We start from the raw sequence: 16,858 nt of genomic DNA, 5'->3' as shown, positions 1-16,858 counted from the left end.
GAGAGTATCCTTGTAAATATCTAGACAAATAGGCCTTATCCAACCCTATTTTTAAGTGCTGCTCTTGAGAACGGTAATTCATACTCTACCTTAACACATTCCTTGGCAACATGAAGCTGTTTTATATTTTTTCATGAACATTGTGCTTGTATCTTAGGAATTCTTCTTTCACTGCATGGCTGGCAGGGAAGGTCTGGTGGATACAGCTGTCAAAACCAGCCGATCTGGATACCTTCAAAGGTAGGAGTTGCTCCTTGGAAACTTTTTTGACATTTTAAAAGTAAAATATTTCAGGAAAAAAATAACTTAGGCAATAGATGTGCATCATCTAGTACAATTGTACAGAAGCTGGTGGGTTCCTGAAGCATGATTTCACCATGTAGGCTTTTGGGTAAGAAAGATAAACGTTCTTTTTCTGATGGCTTAGATCCAAAGGGTCTTTTTCATCTCTCACTTCTGACTTGTGTTGATACTGGCTTCTTATCTGTACCAGGAAGAGCAAATCCTTGGAAAGAAAATAAACAGATTAGAGTGCATTGTCAGTTTTCTTGGCCAAATAGTTTTAGTCCATACTCAGATAAAATTCCTAAAGCCTTCAGAATAGGCCCCCCATTTCCAGTGCAGTGAATTTTCAGCAGTAAGTAACATAATGCAAAATACCCTCTTAAATGTTCAGTGGCCTGTCTTGAATGTGTTGGTCTCAATCCCACTCCTGTTGAATGTGGGTCCGTCTCTCTCAACTCACCACTACTGTTAGCAGAGAGGCCAAGGATCAAAAATGGTCGTAAAGTGAACTACCCTCTTGCTTATTGAGGTGGTCCCTTCAATTCACGATCAAGGAAAATGGGAGGGGTTGTGCCAAAACTGCACTGTGGCTACACAAAATTTCAGCCTTCAGGATTCCTGATCATCCCTAAAACTTATTTGAAAAAGACTCACTTGAGTAATATTCCAGTGTAAAAATCTGTCATAACCTAGTTGTTCCATAGCCCCTGACAACACTTGTTTTCTTGCAGGTGTATCATAAAGCACTTGGAAGGGCTGGTAGTTCAGTATGACCTGAGTGTGAGGGACAGCGATGGCAGTGTGGTGCAGTTCCTTTATGGTGAAGACGGGTTAGATATCCCCAGGACCCAGTTCCTGCAACCCAAGCAGTTTCCTTTCATTGCAGAGAACTATGAGGTAGAACACGCTAATCTTAAACTCACATGGGTGAGGGGAAAGGCATGCACACGCTTAGCATCTTGTAGGTCTGTTTTGAATACAATGGCATAATTGCTTTCATTGCATTGTCTGAGTGTGCATCTATTGTATTTAATATAGTATTTTATTTTCCCAACTCATTCAGACTATAAAAGTGTCTCATTAGAATAAGAAATAACTGAGCTGAGCTTGATTCTCAGTGGAGCCTCAGGCATGCTCATACCTGTACTCTCTCCTCTACTTGAACCTTGGCAATTGATTTGAATCCAACCTAGATTGTGCAGCATCACCATGGTCAATATTTTCCCTTCAATACTGTTACGTCAGCCTTAATTATTATGGAGCAGTACTAGTCACATGAAGCAAAAGTAGTTTTAAAAGTCAGCTTTGTTGGAAAATAATATAGAACACGTTATGAGAACTGAAAATTTTTAGAGCCAGTATATGTCCATTTCAACTCTGCCTTGGTTTTTCACCCTACATTCATTATAACTGAAAATACAGTCATAAGGAGAACTAGAAGGCTTGTGCTTTGGGTCTCTTTTCCTAGGTGATACAGAAGTCTAAACACATTGATGAAGTTTTATCCAAGATGGATCCTCAACAAGCAAATCAACACTTCAGGGCTATCAAAAAGTGGCAAGCCAAGCATCAAGTTTCTTTGCCAAGGGAAGGAGCTTTTCTGATGTATTCTCAGAAAAAAATGGCAAGAGTGAGGGAACAGACCCTAGGTGGGGAGATCATAAATGGCAGAGACCCAGCAACCCTACAGGTAATGCAAAGAGCAAATGAACTGATTAAATGCTTTAGTACAGGATTCTGGAAGCGGGTGGGGGAGAACTGCTCCCGCGCCACTTTACTTGTATATCATGTCTTTTTATGCCAAAGTGCTATCTGAGCTACTAAAATGGAACCATCTTTTGAGATGGAATGTGCCAGCCTGGTAAATGCTTACTGCTTAATTGTGGGCAGAGGCTAAGAACTCTGGGGCAGGCCCTGGGATCTTGAACATCCACACAGAGTAGGTCTTCTCCGATAGACTGATGCACAGCAAACTAGATGAAAGTCCATTTAACTGAAAGGCTGAGTCAGCCTTGCCTGGTATTTCAAGCAGTACAACTATTCAGAATCTCATACTTCAGAGCACTAACCTGTCTTCTGTAGCTTCTAATTAATAAAGTAAATCTGCAGACAAACGATGTAAACAGGTGCAACTCCACTGACTTCAGTGGGGTTTCTTTTCATGTAACAAGTCTGAATTTTCCCCATTAATTATATGTGGGTTCTTTTTGCACAGAAATTCAATTGTACTTTGTTCTCCTAAAGCTTGATAAATTCTAAAGCCAGAAGGGACCACTGTGATGATCATGTGGCCTGACCCCCTGTATAACACAAGCCAGAGAACTTCCCCAAGATAATTCCTGTTTGAACTAGAATGCATCTCCTGGAAAAGCATCAAATCTTGATTTTAAAAATTGCCAGTGATCAAGAATCCACCTCAACCCTTGGTAAATTGTTTCAATGGTTAATTATCCTCACTGTAAAAATTGAAACTTCTAGCTCCGGTAATTCAGCTGAAATGATTATAAATTCTGTCATTGATCTGATTTACACATTTGTGATGTAATTACAGTTCCATTAACTTTCAGGGCAGTGCAGCTACATGGAATGTGAAACTTAACATATGAACTTCGTCTTACCAGGGGCCCCGTTCATCCCTGAGCTAAGCCCTGGAAAACAAGGGGGTTACATGACAAATTAATTTCACCTGTTGTGTATATCACATGCTCTTGTTTGGTGTTGGCATGTGTTTTATTCAATGTAAAATATGAAAGGTTGATTTTTTATTTTTTTTTCCCTTTTAAACTGAAGAACAGAAATATGGCCTGAGACAATATAATCTCGTTGTTTTGTCCTGTCAGCACTGGTAAGGTTCAAGCTAAATGGAAAATCTCCATTTAATATCTATTGGGCTAAAGCCTTGACTGGTATAAGCAGGAATAGCTTCACTGATTTGCAGGTTTACATAAGCTGAGGATCTCAGGAAAGTGGTGTTTGTATTTCAGGAGTTGTCACGCTTTTCTCTGAGGTAGTGTTGTACCAGTGTCCCATATAATAAGAGTTCCTTTTCTGCTAAAAGTGCCATTTTTCAGATGACGCAACAGAGATCATTCAAGAGTGTATGTCACTATTGATTAAAGTAGATGTGTTAACTTCAGTGCCCTAGACATTTCATTCCATTCTGTCTACGGAACATCTTCAGTTATAATTGGAAAAGGTATTCTTCACTGTATCCTAAACAGGTGCATAGAGTTACTGCATACTGTTAAATTGTATTGAGGCAATTGACTCTCAGAAGTGGCTGCAGTTCAGTGGTGAATGAAATGACCATTGTGTATGGCTGCTATATCTACTTTAAATTGGTTACATGTTTTGGGATCAAAGATGCTATCATGAATATAAACATCTCATGTGACATCTGATATTATCTCACTGTCACACTGGTGATCTTTTTCCCTTCTCTGTGGCTTGATTAATGCTGTGTGGGTAAACGGTGGCTCATTTTGCAATCGGCTGTTGTTTTCAGTTACTGAAGATGTGGTATGAACTGGACGAGAAGAGCCGGAGAAAATATCTAAAGAGGACATCTAAGTGTCCTGACCCCAGCCTGGCTGTCTGGCGTCCAGATGTTTATTTTGCATCTGTTTCAGAAGCCTTTGAAAGTGAAGTAGAGAATTACATCAGTGAATGGAATGCTCAGAACAACAGCAACTATGTAAAATCAGAGCTTTCTTGTGATAGGTAATAACTTTTATATGTTTACAGTGCCTTTTTCCTCCCTCTGCTCCCCTCCCCCCCCCCATAACACTGATTTGGATCCAGGATGGTAGTGATAAAGTCTTTACTTCTGGTGGCTCTGTCTTGACCTTTGTGAAATGGGTTAGTGAGTCTCAGTCTGGTTCCTAGGAGATAAATGTGCCCAGCACAAAATCATGGCCATAATTGGTACCTTTATGATCACACTCAACAGAGCTTCCAAGGACTGAATTTGCCATAGACACAGATACTGTTCTCTGTGTAAAATGGGGATAATGGTGCTGACCTCCTTTTTGTAAAGCATTTTGAGATCTACGGGTGAGAAGCGCTATACAAGAGCTAGGTGGTTTATTGTTATCCTTAGAGATACCACTCTCTCCAGAACAGGGATGAGGTACATCTGTTCTGTAGGTAGAGGGCTGACAATCCAACAACTTTCGCAAGCACTAAATTAACAAATGTGTTTGACATCAGAACTGCGTAGCAGTATTAGGTTGTCTCCTTCAGCCCTTACGTGTGCAACTCATCCTTGATCTCAAGAGGACTACTGATGTGAATAAGGGTTGCTGGAAGGCGTTCTCTGTCAGTTGTAGTATTCTACCATTTCATAAATGCAGCAGGAAATGTAAAGCATTACAGTAATACTATATAAAAACTCACACTAATTCTCACTATACCTCAGTGAGATAGATAGGAATATCAAGTAGTAGTAAATGTATCCCCTTTTTACAAATAGGGAAAACGAGACTCAGAGGTTAGACTTGTTCAAGGCTCCTAGTTCTATGCTCAGATCAGTAGGCTGTGCCTCTCAGTGTAGGCATAATCTAAACCTGCCGGGGGGAGGTGTGATTCCCAGTGAGACTAGACAGACTCATGCTAGCTCAGTTCGAGTTAGCGTGCTAAAAATAACAACATGGACATTGTGGCAGTGACTCAGGCTAGCTGCCAGGGTTCAAGGCCGCCCAACCCTGGGTCTGAGCTTGGGTAGCTCATCCAAGCTGCTGCCAGTGCCACAGTGCCCACGCCATTTTTAGTATGCTAACTTGAGCTGAGCTAACGTGTGTCTGGAATCGCACTTCCCCACTGCATGTAGACATACCCTTAGAGTTAGATGAATTGACTTACTATTTGGGAGGACTGAGTGTTTGTTTGTAGACCCATCCACATCACTGACTTTTCCAAAAGCAACTCTGGCTGTGAAACAGAAAACATTTCTGGTAACCAGAGTAGTACTGCAGCCTGCACCTGGTTTCCACTTTGTACAGTGAGTTAAGCCCCAGTGTGCAATTACCTTTTGTCTGTCTTCAGATTAAGCAACTTGTTGCATTTGAAGTGGCAAAGGTCTCTGTGTGACCCAGGAGAGGCTGTGGGTCTCCTTGCTGCTCAAAGCATTGGAGAGCCTTCCACGCAGATGACTCTGAACACCTTTCATTTTGCTGGCAGAGGTGAAATGAACGTCACATTGGGTATTCCAAGGTAAGAAACATTTATTCCCTCTGGGTCTGTTATCCCTCTTGAAGCTTGTAGATAGTACCCATTAATACTTACTGGAAACTGCATGTGTGAACTGAGAGCAGAACAATCCCTCTAGGTTACTGATCACTGGTGACTGTGTATGGAAAGCAAGGGCATTTAAAAATTTTGTAGATTGAAAGAAAAACAAATAAAGATGAATCTCAGAAATTGGAGATGGAACAGACATATTAGTAACCATCTAGTCTAAGAGGAAATGTGGTTGAATATCCTTTTTATTTTGTGGTTTTAGTCAGTACATCATTTTATTTCACATCATTTCAGGCCTCTTTGAATCCAGATGATATTCCAATTGAGAGCTATATTCTGTTTATTCAGTATATATTTGATGACGGGGAATGAATACCAAATTGAAATGGAATAAGTGTTGCACTGGCCATAGCTTTTAGATGCACACTGATTTGAGGGAGCTTCCAGAGAGTATTGCATGCTACCTCATTAAATGTACTATATTCTTATTTGATTGTACTATGCCCTTATAACTTAATTTGCGAGAGTATTTTCTATTAAAGGTTGCGGGAGATCCTGATGGTAGCTAGTGCTAACATTAAAACTCCAATGATGAGCGTTCCTGTGCTTAGTACCAAGAAAGCTCACAAGAAGGTGAAAAGGCTTAAGAAACAGTTTACAAGAGTGTGCTTAGCCGAGGTGAGCTTCTCCTTTATGTCTTTGTGTATGTTTTGTGACTCCTAGCGGCAAAAAATAAAAAAGACTCAGCAAAGTGGGTACACTATCAGTCTGCTCCTTAATAAACCAGTGCTTGTCCCAGATTTTTCCAGAGGGCGCAGGTTTGAATAGAATTGGAGGGAGGAAGTCCTCGAAATTGATTTTGGGGATTTGGAGGTCCTTTTATGACTATTCTTGCCTACTGAGTTCATTGAATAATTAGATCATTAGAAAGAGGCTTTGATAAGTATCATAGAATATCAGGATTGGAAGGGACCTCAGGAGATCATCTAGTCCAACCCCCTGCTCAAAGCAGGACTGATCCCCAACTAAATCATCCCACCCAGGGCTTTGTCAAACCTGACTTTGAAAACCTCTAAGGAAGGAGATTCCACCACCTCCCTAGGTAACCCATTCCAGTGCTTCACCACTCTCCTAGTGAAAAAGTTTTTCCTAATATCCAACCTAAACCTCCCCCACTGAAACTTGAGGCCATTACTCCTTGTTCTGTCATCTGTCACCACTGAGAACAGCCAAGCTCCATCCTCTTTGGAACCCTCTTTCAGGTAGTTGAAAGCAACTATCAAATCCCCCCCACCCCATTCTTCTCTTGTGCAGACTAAACAATCCCAGTTCCCTCAACCTCTCCTCATAAATCATGTGCTCCAGCTCCCTAATCATTTTTGTTGCCCTCTGCTGGAGTCTTTCCAATTTTTCACATCCTTGTAGTGTGGGGCCCAAAACTGAACACAGTACTCCAGATGAGGCCTCACCAATGTCAAATAGAGGGAAATGATCATGTCTCTCAATCTGCTGGCAATTCTCCTATTTGTACAGCCCAAAATGCCATTAGCCTTCTTGGCAACAAGGGCACAATGCCGACGATATCCAGCTTCCCATCCACTGTAACCCCTAGGTCCTTTTCTGCAGAACTGCTGCCTAACTATTCGGTACCTAGTTTGTAGCAGTGCATGGGATTCTTCTGTCACTTGTCCTTGTTGAACCTAATCTGATTTCTTTTGGCCCAATCCTCTAATTTGTCTAGGCCCCTCTGTATGCTGTCCTTACCTTCCAGCGTATCTGCCACTCCTCCCAGTTTAGTGTCATCTGCAAACTTGCTGAGGGTGCAGTCCATGCCATCCTCCAGATCATTAATGACTGTATAAAGAAAGAAGTACTTGAATTAAAATTCTCTTGAATAAGAGGACTGTCACAGGCTAGAAACTGACCAAAGGATGATGAAGAAAGGGTAATGGTGCATAATAGTATGTTAAGGGGAACGTCCATGTATTATCTCTGAGGCAGCCTGTCTTGGTCTTGCCACCTACTCATTTTGTAAAGCTCTCGAATTAGAGATTTTCATTATCTTTATCCTTTAGGAAATGCGTTAATCCTAAAGAAATTTTGACTAGAGCAGTGGTGGGCAACCTGTGGCCTGCAGGCCGCACGCAGCCTATTGGGGTAATCCACGGGCGAGCCACGAGACAGTTTATTTACATTGACTGGCCGCAGGCACGGCCACTCCCAGCTCCCATTGGCTGGGAATGGCGAGCTGCAGCCACTGGGAGCTGTGGGCGACCATGCCTGTGGACAGTCAATATAAACAAACTATCTCGCAACCCACCAGCAGATTACCCTGACAGGCTCCAGGTTGCCCACCACTGCACTAGAGGGACTAGCTATTTTTCTAGGTTTTTCTCTAAGGTACTTGGGGCTGCTGTTCTGTGGAGAAGAAAAGCACTTGGGAAAATGGAGAGATCAGAGTCCGATCTATTCTGTATTTCCCTTTTTTGACTGTTTCCCATGCTCTCTAATGCCCTGCCTTTTCCTGCTCCTGCTGCGGCATTGGGTCCCTTCCTAAAACTGGAAAATAGCATGAGCAAACGTAGGCTGCTGTTGTGTGCTGAGGACCTGACACATTCAATAAGCAAGTGAATGTGAGTCACTAGCTTGAGTCTGTTGGCGCACTGAGGGATGTGTGTGTGTGTGAGAGAGAGAGAGAGAGAGCTCTTCTGGCTTCTTGGAGGGAACAGGGGAAGGAGGTGAGGCAGTTCTGTCAGAGAAAAGGCAATGTGTAAACAAATCTGTGGAGTTAAGTTTGAGCTGAAAGTGCTAAATCGGGGTTACTCCTGGGGGAATTCTGCATCTCTGCACATGCACAGAATTCATGTCCCCTACAGATTTCTTTGCTTCCCTGCAGAAAAATGACTTTATGACAGGGAAGCCACAAGAGACGTCATGCTACTCTCCCCAGCAGTATGTTTTGGGTGTCCAAGGCAGCCAGCAGAGAGATAAATACCTGTGGGGTGGGGGGCAGGAGTGGGGAAGACCGGCTGGTGTCTCCTATGCTGCACCGGGCTCAGCTGTTAGTCCTGGCTGGTCTGGGGAGGATGGGACTTCCTCTTCCCCTATATAGCATCCGGGGCTGGGTCAGACCCAACCCCAGATTTCTCCCTAGACTGCAGGAAGCTCTACAAACACCCTCCTCCATTTCCTGCACCCATTGCTCCTCAGCTGCAGGGGGAGAGATTACTGTATAGGGAGCTGCTCCCCCAGCCACCCAACCCCCGTGCATTCAGACTCCCCAATACCCGGATCCTCCTCCAGAGCCTCACTCCCCTCTTCCACCGAGCCCCAACCAGCTGCACCTCGATCTGAGGCCCACTCCCCCAGATCTGGACTCTTCACTGAATCACCCAGACCCCTGTGCTGAGCCCCAACCTCTTTCACATGGACCTCCCTGCAGAGTCCCATTACTGTTGCACCCAGAACCCCCCACCCAGCAAGGTTGTGTACATCCAGAACCCCCCTGCATCGGGATCCCCCCACTGAGCCACCCACACCCAGATTGCCCCACATAGAACCCTCTCAACCCATACGTGGATCCCCCACACACTAAACCCCTTCATACTTGGATCCTGCCTTGCTGAGCCTGCCAGCTCACACCCGGTGCACCTGGCATGGAGGGGTGGGACCCTGGGGTGTTTCTGGAGCAGACCCAGTCCTTGCACTGTGTCAGGGTTGGGTGAAGCCTCACTGCTGAGTCAGTGTCCTGCGGGGATGGGGGCGCTGCAGAGTGATCTCCCACCTCTGTGCAGCCAGAGGCCTGTGCTCCCCAGTGCCATGCTGGAGCCTCCATGTTTATTTGACAAAGAAACTATGTGGAATTTTAAAATACTGTGTGCAGAATTTTTAATTTTTTGGTGCAGAATGCCCCCAGGAGTACAGGCTGTAGTCTCCTTCCCCATGTCCCCAGAGCCAGCACGCAGGGAGCGTTTGACAGCTTGCTACATGCAGCTTGTGTCCTATAAAAAGGGATGAAGTTCTGGGGAGTGGATGAAATGCCTTGCTTGATGGAGGCAGAATCTCACTCGCTGCTGTTTCAGGTCTTGCAAAAAGTTGAAGTTGAGGAGTCTCTGTGCATAGAAGGGAAACTAAGCAAACACCGGCTCTACCAAATCAAATTTTATTTCCTGCCATACGAATATTATCGGGAGGAGAAGTGTCTGAAGCCGAGGGACATCTTATACTTCATGGAAACACGGTCAGTTTACTTTCAAATCCCTCCACTGTTCAGTCTTCAGTCATCCCAGCTGCATAGTCCTAAGGTTCATTCTAGGCTGCAGGATCTCGCTGCTGCTTGAGGCTTCCAGTTTTGGACACTCATGAAGGGATCTGTGCAGTGATGTCTATACTGCTGTTTGCTGGGCTAATAAAGGGATTTAAATGAAGAATAGCAAAGGTTTCAAAATAATAAACTTAGAGAGCGGCACCTGCATTTTATAACTAGTTTGTATATGGGGGGCCAAATTTTCAACTATTCTCTACTGACTTGCCTAAAGAATAGTTTGTATAATCAACCCCCTCATCCACATGTGTTCTATCTATTGCAGTTAGGATCGTTGAATTATAAGGGATTCAATGATTCTCTCTGACCAAATAGGAACTTTCTCACATCAATAACATTTCAGGAGAGGCTGATTTTCAGTGTTTATTACCAAATGTGGCATGGCCGAGAGTAGATGGTTTCACTGGGAGACTGATCCCGTCCGTCGGATCACTTAATCCAAACTTTACATATACAGTAAAAGAAAACCCAAGAGGAACCATGCTACAGTTGTTTTGAAAGCTGTTTGGGTTGCGTGACGAGGAATACTTCATCACCATTCCAGCATTCTTTGTTCTTCCCTCAGGCAGTGTTAGCTCAGACTGAGGTCTTTAATTAAGAAAAAAAAAAAGTCTTGACCACTTTCATTCCTAAAAAATGTGACTGTGATAATAAACCAGCAGCACTGAAAACTGCTCTCCTACCTCTTTCAGTTTGATAGCCCACTGATCGTAATAGGTGAGCTAACTGTTTGTTTAAGCTTTGGATAGGTGGTTTCATATATAATTGAAAGAGACACATCATCATTCTTGGGAAGAAAAAAAGGAGGGGTGGGAGGAAAAGCAAAATAATTTGTCCTACCTTAAAAATTCCTTTAAATGCATCAACATGTTTGTCCTCTGCTTCTGAATTGACTGGCTTCCTGAACAGAACATCTTGCAATGCCTGGAAGATGATTGTGGTACTTCTGAGCATGGAGATTTTGCACTGCATTTTCTTTTAGATTCTTTAAAATCTTGTTGGAAACAATTAAAAGGAAGAGTGCAAAGCTGGCATCTTTCAATGTGGTCAATACTCGTAAGGCAACTCGGAGGGATCTAGATGGCAGTGGTGGAGAATCTCAGGAAAACCAGGTGGGGAAAAAATGAGTTTCTTAGAAAATCCCTTTACATTTTTCTTTGTGAGCTCAACACATCATTAAAATGCTATTATCCATAGAATGCTAATGCTTGTCACATATAGTGCTTTATATGACTATACAAATACTGTCTCCATTTTTGAAGCACTAATAATTCTCTAAAGATGCCCTTTATATGTATTGACAAGGGTCTGAAAAGCCAATTTGGTAATGCACACTCTGCTCAGAATGACATTCCCAGAGAGTGGCTTGGAAATGAATAGCTTCTTTTAGTTTGGCAAGCTAAGGTCTACTAAACTCCGTGTCCCTTAGGATTTACTGGATGAAAGTGCCCAGCTGGCTTTAGTGCTAGTGATTGCTGCCCTCAGTTTGCTCCTGGGTTGAGGACCTAAGGGAGTAGCATTTTTCAAAGCCTGCTGGCAAGCACTGTTTCATCTGAAGGCTTTGGGTGTTGGCTAAACAGGGTGATAGTGGATGTATCCTCTACAGAATCGTCTCTTGTTTAATTCTTGAAAGTAGCAGCAGCTGGGCTTCGTTGCTTCTGTATAATAAGATTCTGAGAGTGACTTCTTATACTGAATATTTGTCTAAAACAGTCTCAGGTGGAAGGATAGGAGAATGTTGTGTTCCAAAGGTTTAGCAGAGTGCTTTTAGTTCAGGGGAAGCTTCCAAGTGGTCAGGCTTTTTCTTGTCCAACATTGGGCATATTCCAGGACCAGAATCAAAATACAGAATCAGCTTGTGCTTCTCACCTGTAACTGTTCTCCAGGCACAGGATGATCATGAAGCTGATGAAGAGGAAGCAGGGAGGCTCGTTGATGGTGAAGCTGATGAAGGAGATGCTGATGCTACCGATACAAAACGAAGAGAGAAGCAGGAAGAAGAGGTAATGACTTTGGGACCAATTCTAGAGAGGTGCTGAGGACTTGCAACTGCCATTGACTTCATTAGAGCTGGTTCAAAGATTTCCATCAAAGCAAAATATCAAACAAAAATGGGAAAGAAATTGTGAAAATGTTTTCCTGTTTTCTGATCAGCTCTGTGCTTTGGTGGGAATAGCAAGTGCTTAGCATCCCTGGGGATTTGACCCATTCTGTTAAATGATTGGCCCGGAACCTCATCTCCCGTCAGAGATTAGGTATAAACCATCTTGTCAATCTGGTCACCATTTGTCCAGTATTTATTAGTCTGGTAGACCAAAAAATATAGAAATTAGAGATGGCAAAGACTTGGTGGATTTTCTAGTCCATTCCCTGCTGATGTACGATTGATGCATCTGGTAGCCAAGTTGTCCTAGCAGTAATTCAATCTAAATTTACTTAATTTCATCCCATTACTTCAATTTATAACCCTTCTACAGTATTAAACAAATCCCCTCCTTATGTGTTTATATTGTTAACATGTCCCCTGTTGTATAGCTATTTTAAGACAGCCATCATTTCAGCGTAAGGGTGAACTAGTTGAAATATGCGGAGTTTTAGAGTCACTCATGGAAACATTGCTCTCTTCTGAGGATCCTTGAGGAAACAATCATATTTTGCATAATGGTGGTATACATTTATGTGTGTGTACGTATATGAGATGCAGTCTGAAGTTAATAACACTAAGAAATCATGTCATGATTGCAAAGAAATTGAGGCTAAAATGAATACATACCACTGTCTTTATAGGCAAAACCTGGCTTTTGAAGCGTTAAAAGTGAACTTCACGTCAACCTGTCTGTCAGGAAGATCACTTCCACAGTGAGGGGGTTGTGTGAACAAAACTGCTTCTTGCAGTGCCCTCCACATATATGGGGTCTAGACTGGATTTTAAGCATATAATCTCTGTGCAGGTTGATTATGAGAGCGAGGAAGAGAACAGTGAGGAAAATGGCGACGAAAATGCAGAAGAGGAAGAAGGCATGCTGCATGACGATAAACGGGCTGAGGATGCTGAAGAAGGGGTTCAGAATGAAAATAATGGTCAAACTAAAAAAGAAAAAGGACTCAAACTAGAGCATTCAACACAGCTAAGAGTTAGTGCTGTGATGAGCAGTCATTCGTCTATAGTCAACTACACATATGATACAGAAAATGAGCTCTGGTGTGAGGTAAGATGGTGGTGACTGGAAAATTTCTGTGTGTGTAGCTTCAAAGCTACAGTGCACAGCTACTATAATGCAAAGAATAAATAAACCTCTCTAGTAGAATGCTGCTGCTCTGTCTCAGCACTACTGTTATTAGCTTGCAGATATGTCTATCCAGCTCATGCATATAAGCAGACATTTCCTGGCTGTAGATTTTAACTTGTAGGAGCTGGCAGTATTTTTTCCAGTGGCAATTCACAAGTTTTCATTCTGCCTCAAGCTTTTTATTAATACACACCTAGGTCTTTCCATATGCGGGGTGATGGTTGACATTACCATGGGAAACTATATGGGTGTGCTATAAAGGCAGATAAAAGCAGGGCAACAATAGGCGTGTGTTTGTGTTCGTGTTCAGAGTGGGGAAACCTGCATAATCCTCCAAAGCACATGTCCAGCAAAGAAGACGTGTTCATTGAGGTGTGTGAAATGAGCTTGTAAGAAGATTTGGCTTTAACCGACTGAGCAGCAGGTAAAGAGATCCTCTGTGTGGCTGAAACAAGAGCGAAATTGTTTATCACTCATGTCACTGAGGCATGCAGTGTGTGACTGAATAGGTCTGGAGTGTATTATTTCCTGTTAATGTCCATCTGTTTGAAGCTGTATCATCAGGATCTGTCCATTTCTAAATAAATTAGTACTAGGATAAATATTTCAGAATAGCAGCCATGTGGGTTTTTTTTGTAAATCTCATTCACCTAAAAAGAAAGAACCCAGTGTTTGAGCCTATACCTTCCTGCCCTCTGACTTGGTTCAACACTGCATTGTTCTTCTCTTCTAGGTTTCACTGAAGCTTCCTCTGATGAAGGCATACTTTGACCTCTCCTCCATCCTAACATCCCTCATGCAGAACACAATTGTCCATGAGACAAAGGGGATCACGCAGTGCTTCTTAAATGAGAGCACCAATAAGAAAGGAGAGAAAGAATTTGTTTTAAACACTGAGGGAATAAACCTTCCAGAGCTATTCAGATACGCTGATGTAAGTAACATGTTTATAATCTCTGAGACTTCTGTAATTGTTGTGTAATGTTCTAGGGGAAAAAACTGGGAGGTGAGTACATACCTCCTCCATTGACTTTCAGTGGGTGCTAGGCACCTAACTGCTTTTTGACCGTCTGGAAATCTACGCTCAGCAGTTTCAAAATGTATGTGCCATGTCTCCCTCAAGTGAACCCTTAAGTCACTTTCTGATCACTTCAGATGGACTTTTGTGTAGAGCCACTGAGTATCTCATTGCCAAAATAATGATCAAAGAGGCTCCACTCTGAAACTGGTATTTGAGGGAGCTCTCCCATTTAAGGGTATGTCTACACTACCTGCTGGATCAGTGGGCAGCAATCGATCCAGCGGGGATTAATTTATCGCGTGTAGTCTAGATGCAAGAAATCGACCCCCGAGTGCTCTTCCATCGACTCCTGCACTCCTCCACCACCTTGAGAGGTACAGGCAGAGTCAGTGGGGGAGCAGCAGTAGTGAACTCGCTGCAGCGAAGACACCACAGTAAGTTGATCTAAGTACATTGACTTCAGCTACATTATTAACTATTCACCCTCCTAGTGTAGACCAGGACTTTACTGAATCACAGTAGTTGAAGATGAATAGATCTGTTACGCTGCCTACCCCATCTCCCTACATGTTCAGGATTGTTGAATGCAGTATATGCTCCAGTGCCTTGAGAGTTTCAAATGTCCCAAGCATCATGCTTTCCCCTTTGTAAGGAAAAGTCTCTTACAAATAGATCTCATTGTTGGGAATTTCATCGGAAATTATTTTTTCTTTGCTTAGTTTCCATCCCTTTCACCTGGTGATGTAAATGATGATAAAGTGGTTGATCTGGGTATAAAACTATATGCACATTTTCTCTGTGGCTAATGCTGTGCCTGCATCTGATTGCTTTGTAATTGACTATATTGGCCCTCCTTGAGACAATTCAAGCAAGTGGAGAATTGGAGAAAAATGATCCCAGCTTAACTGGGGGAGGTACAGTAACTGCAGTAATAACTTGCACCTGTCTTCCTTGCCTCCAGTTTTTAGACCTAAGCCGACTTTATTCCAATGACATTCATGCAATGGCTAAGACCTATGGAATTGAGGCTGCCCTGAGGGTGATTGAAAAGGAAATTAAAGATGTATTTGCTGTGTATGGTAAGATATTGTTAGATCAACTGAGTTAGTTTTGTGCTTCATCTGATTTTTGTTAAGATGGGAAAAATTTGCCACTGGAAATAGGTTTGGGAAGTGACCTCTTTGCATTAGCTACTCCTTCACTTGTGTATTTTCAGTCTCTTCTTTGAATCAATAATTGATGTATCTAACTTCTCATATTGAATCCATCCTCATGGTATGTGAGCATCTTCTCTGAAATAGTTTTCTCCTTTAATTGATTGGTTTCCATTTATTCCTTCAGTGACTTTTACTGAGGTGTGTGTATATATGTGTATATAATATAAATCATTATGATGGCATTAGCCATTTCACCTTAACAGTTTTAATGGACAAAGTAAAAAGGGTTTATTTAAAAATATATTTACATATATAAATAAATAAATATAAATATATGTAAATTTATTTTTAAATAAACCCTGTTTACTTTGTCCATTAAAACTGTTAAGGTGAAATGGCTAATGCCACTTGAAGTGCCTGCCTACATAGATTTGTCTTTCAGTACTAACTGGCCCATGTCTTACTATGAATTACATCCAGTGAAAAGAGGGAAGGCTCTTTAGGACTGCTAGTTCGCAAATGCCACTGTAGTAACTGCTCACTTGATATCCCCATTTTTATTAATGCCTGACTTTCTTTGTGCTATTTAAGAGCCCTGGGATATTTGTTGGTAGAGGCTGTTAACACACTTCACCATCACACTGTATAAATGTCCAAAGGGCCATTGTAATTATGTGGTATACACCTGCTGGGGTAAAGGCTCTGACCTCCTGCACATGTGTTTGAGAGCTGATTAAGAGAGCTTTAAACTAGGAATTTGGGGGAGATGGTTGGGAGATGTCCAGGTAATCTCCACGCTGGAATTTAAAATTGAGAGGGAAGAAAACAAAGTAAGAAAGAATACAGCTGTGGGTATGAGAATGAACATAAGGAGGAAGGGTAGTGTAGATACCAGTCTAATAGGTGATACTGGTAGTATAATGTCTGTGCCTAATCAAGTAAAGAATGTCAGTGAAGCCAAACTGCAAAAATTAAGATGTTTGTACACTAATGCGAGGAGCCTAGATAACAAAATGGAGGAACTGGAGCTACTGGTGCAGGAAGAGAAACCAGATATTATAGGGATAACAGAAACATGGTGGAATAGTAATCATGATTGGAGTACAGGTATTGAAGGTTATGTGCTGTTTAGGAAAGACAGAAATAAAGTCAAAGGTGGTGGAGTAGTATTGTATATCAATGATGAGGTAGACTGTAAAGAGATAAGAAGTGATGGAATGGATAAGACCGAGTCTGGGCAAAAATCACATTAGGAGAGAAAGCTACTAGAGCCTCCACTGAGATAGTGCTTGGGGTGTGCTACCGAGATCTGATTTGGATATGGATAGAGACCTCTTTAATGTTTTTAATGAAGTAAACACTAATGAGAATTGTGTGATCATAGGAGACTTTAACTTCCCAGATATAGACTGGAGGACAAGTGCTAGTCATAATAATAGGGCTCAGATTTTCCTGGATGCAATAACTGATGTATTCCTTCACCTGGTAGTTGAAGAACCAACAAGAGGGGATGCCATTTCAGATTTGGTTTTGGTGAGTAGTG

General features: G+C 42.3%; 1 protein-coding gene across 1 annotated transcript in view; it reads left to right on the top strand.

Moving 5' to 3' along the window:
• The window catches only part of POLR1A (RNA polymerase I subunit A), a 64,055-nt gene that overhangs the window by 41,073 nt on the left and 6,124 nt on the right, over positions 1–16,858 (top strand). The window contains exons 21-32 of the mRNA XM_032771550.2: positions 158–240; positions 1,017–1,182; positions 1,754–1,975; positions 3,791–4,005; positions 5,329–5,496; positions 6,066–6,201; positions 9,606–9,763; positions 10,830–10,959; positions 11,734–11,850; positions 12,799–13,056; positions 13,871–14,071; positions 15,120–15,237. Coding sequence (XP_032627441.1) covers positions 158–240; positions 1,017–1,182; positions 1,754–1,975; positions 3,791–4,005; positions 5,329–5,496; positions 6,066–6,201; positions 9,606–9,763; positions 10,830–10,959; positions 11,734–11,850; positions 12,799–13,056; positions 13,871–14,071; positions 15,120–15,237 — 1,972 coding nt within the window. The remainder of the gene's footprint in view (positions 1–157; positions 241–1,016; positions 1,183–1,753; positions 1,976–3,790; positions 4,006–5,328; positions 5,497–6,065; positions 6,202–9,605; positions 9,764–10,829; positions 10,960–11,733; positions 11,851–12,798; positions 13,057–13,870; positions 14,072–15,119; positions 15,238–16,858) is intronic.

Source organism: Chelonoidis abingdonii, chromosome 5, assembly GCF_003597395.2.
Source record: "Chelonoidis abingdonii isolate Lonesome George chromosome 5, CheloAbing_2.0, whole genome shotgun sequence".
In the NCBI taxonomy this organism is placed as follows: domain Eukaryota; kingdom Metazoa; phylum Chordata; order Testudines; family Testudinidae; genus Chelonoidis; species Chelonoidis abingdonii.
Note: the sequence above shows the minus strand (reverse complement) of the source record. Positions and strands in the feature narration are given on the sequence as shown.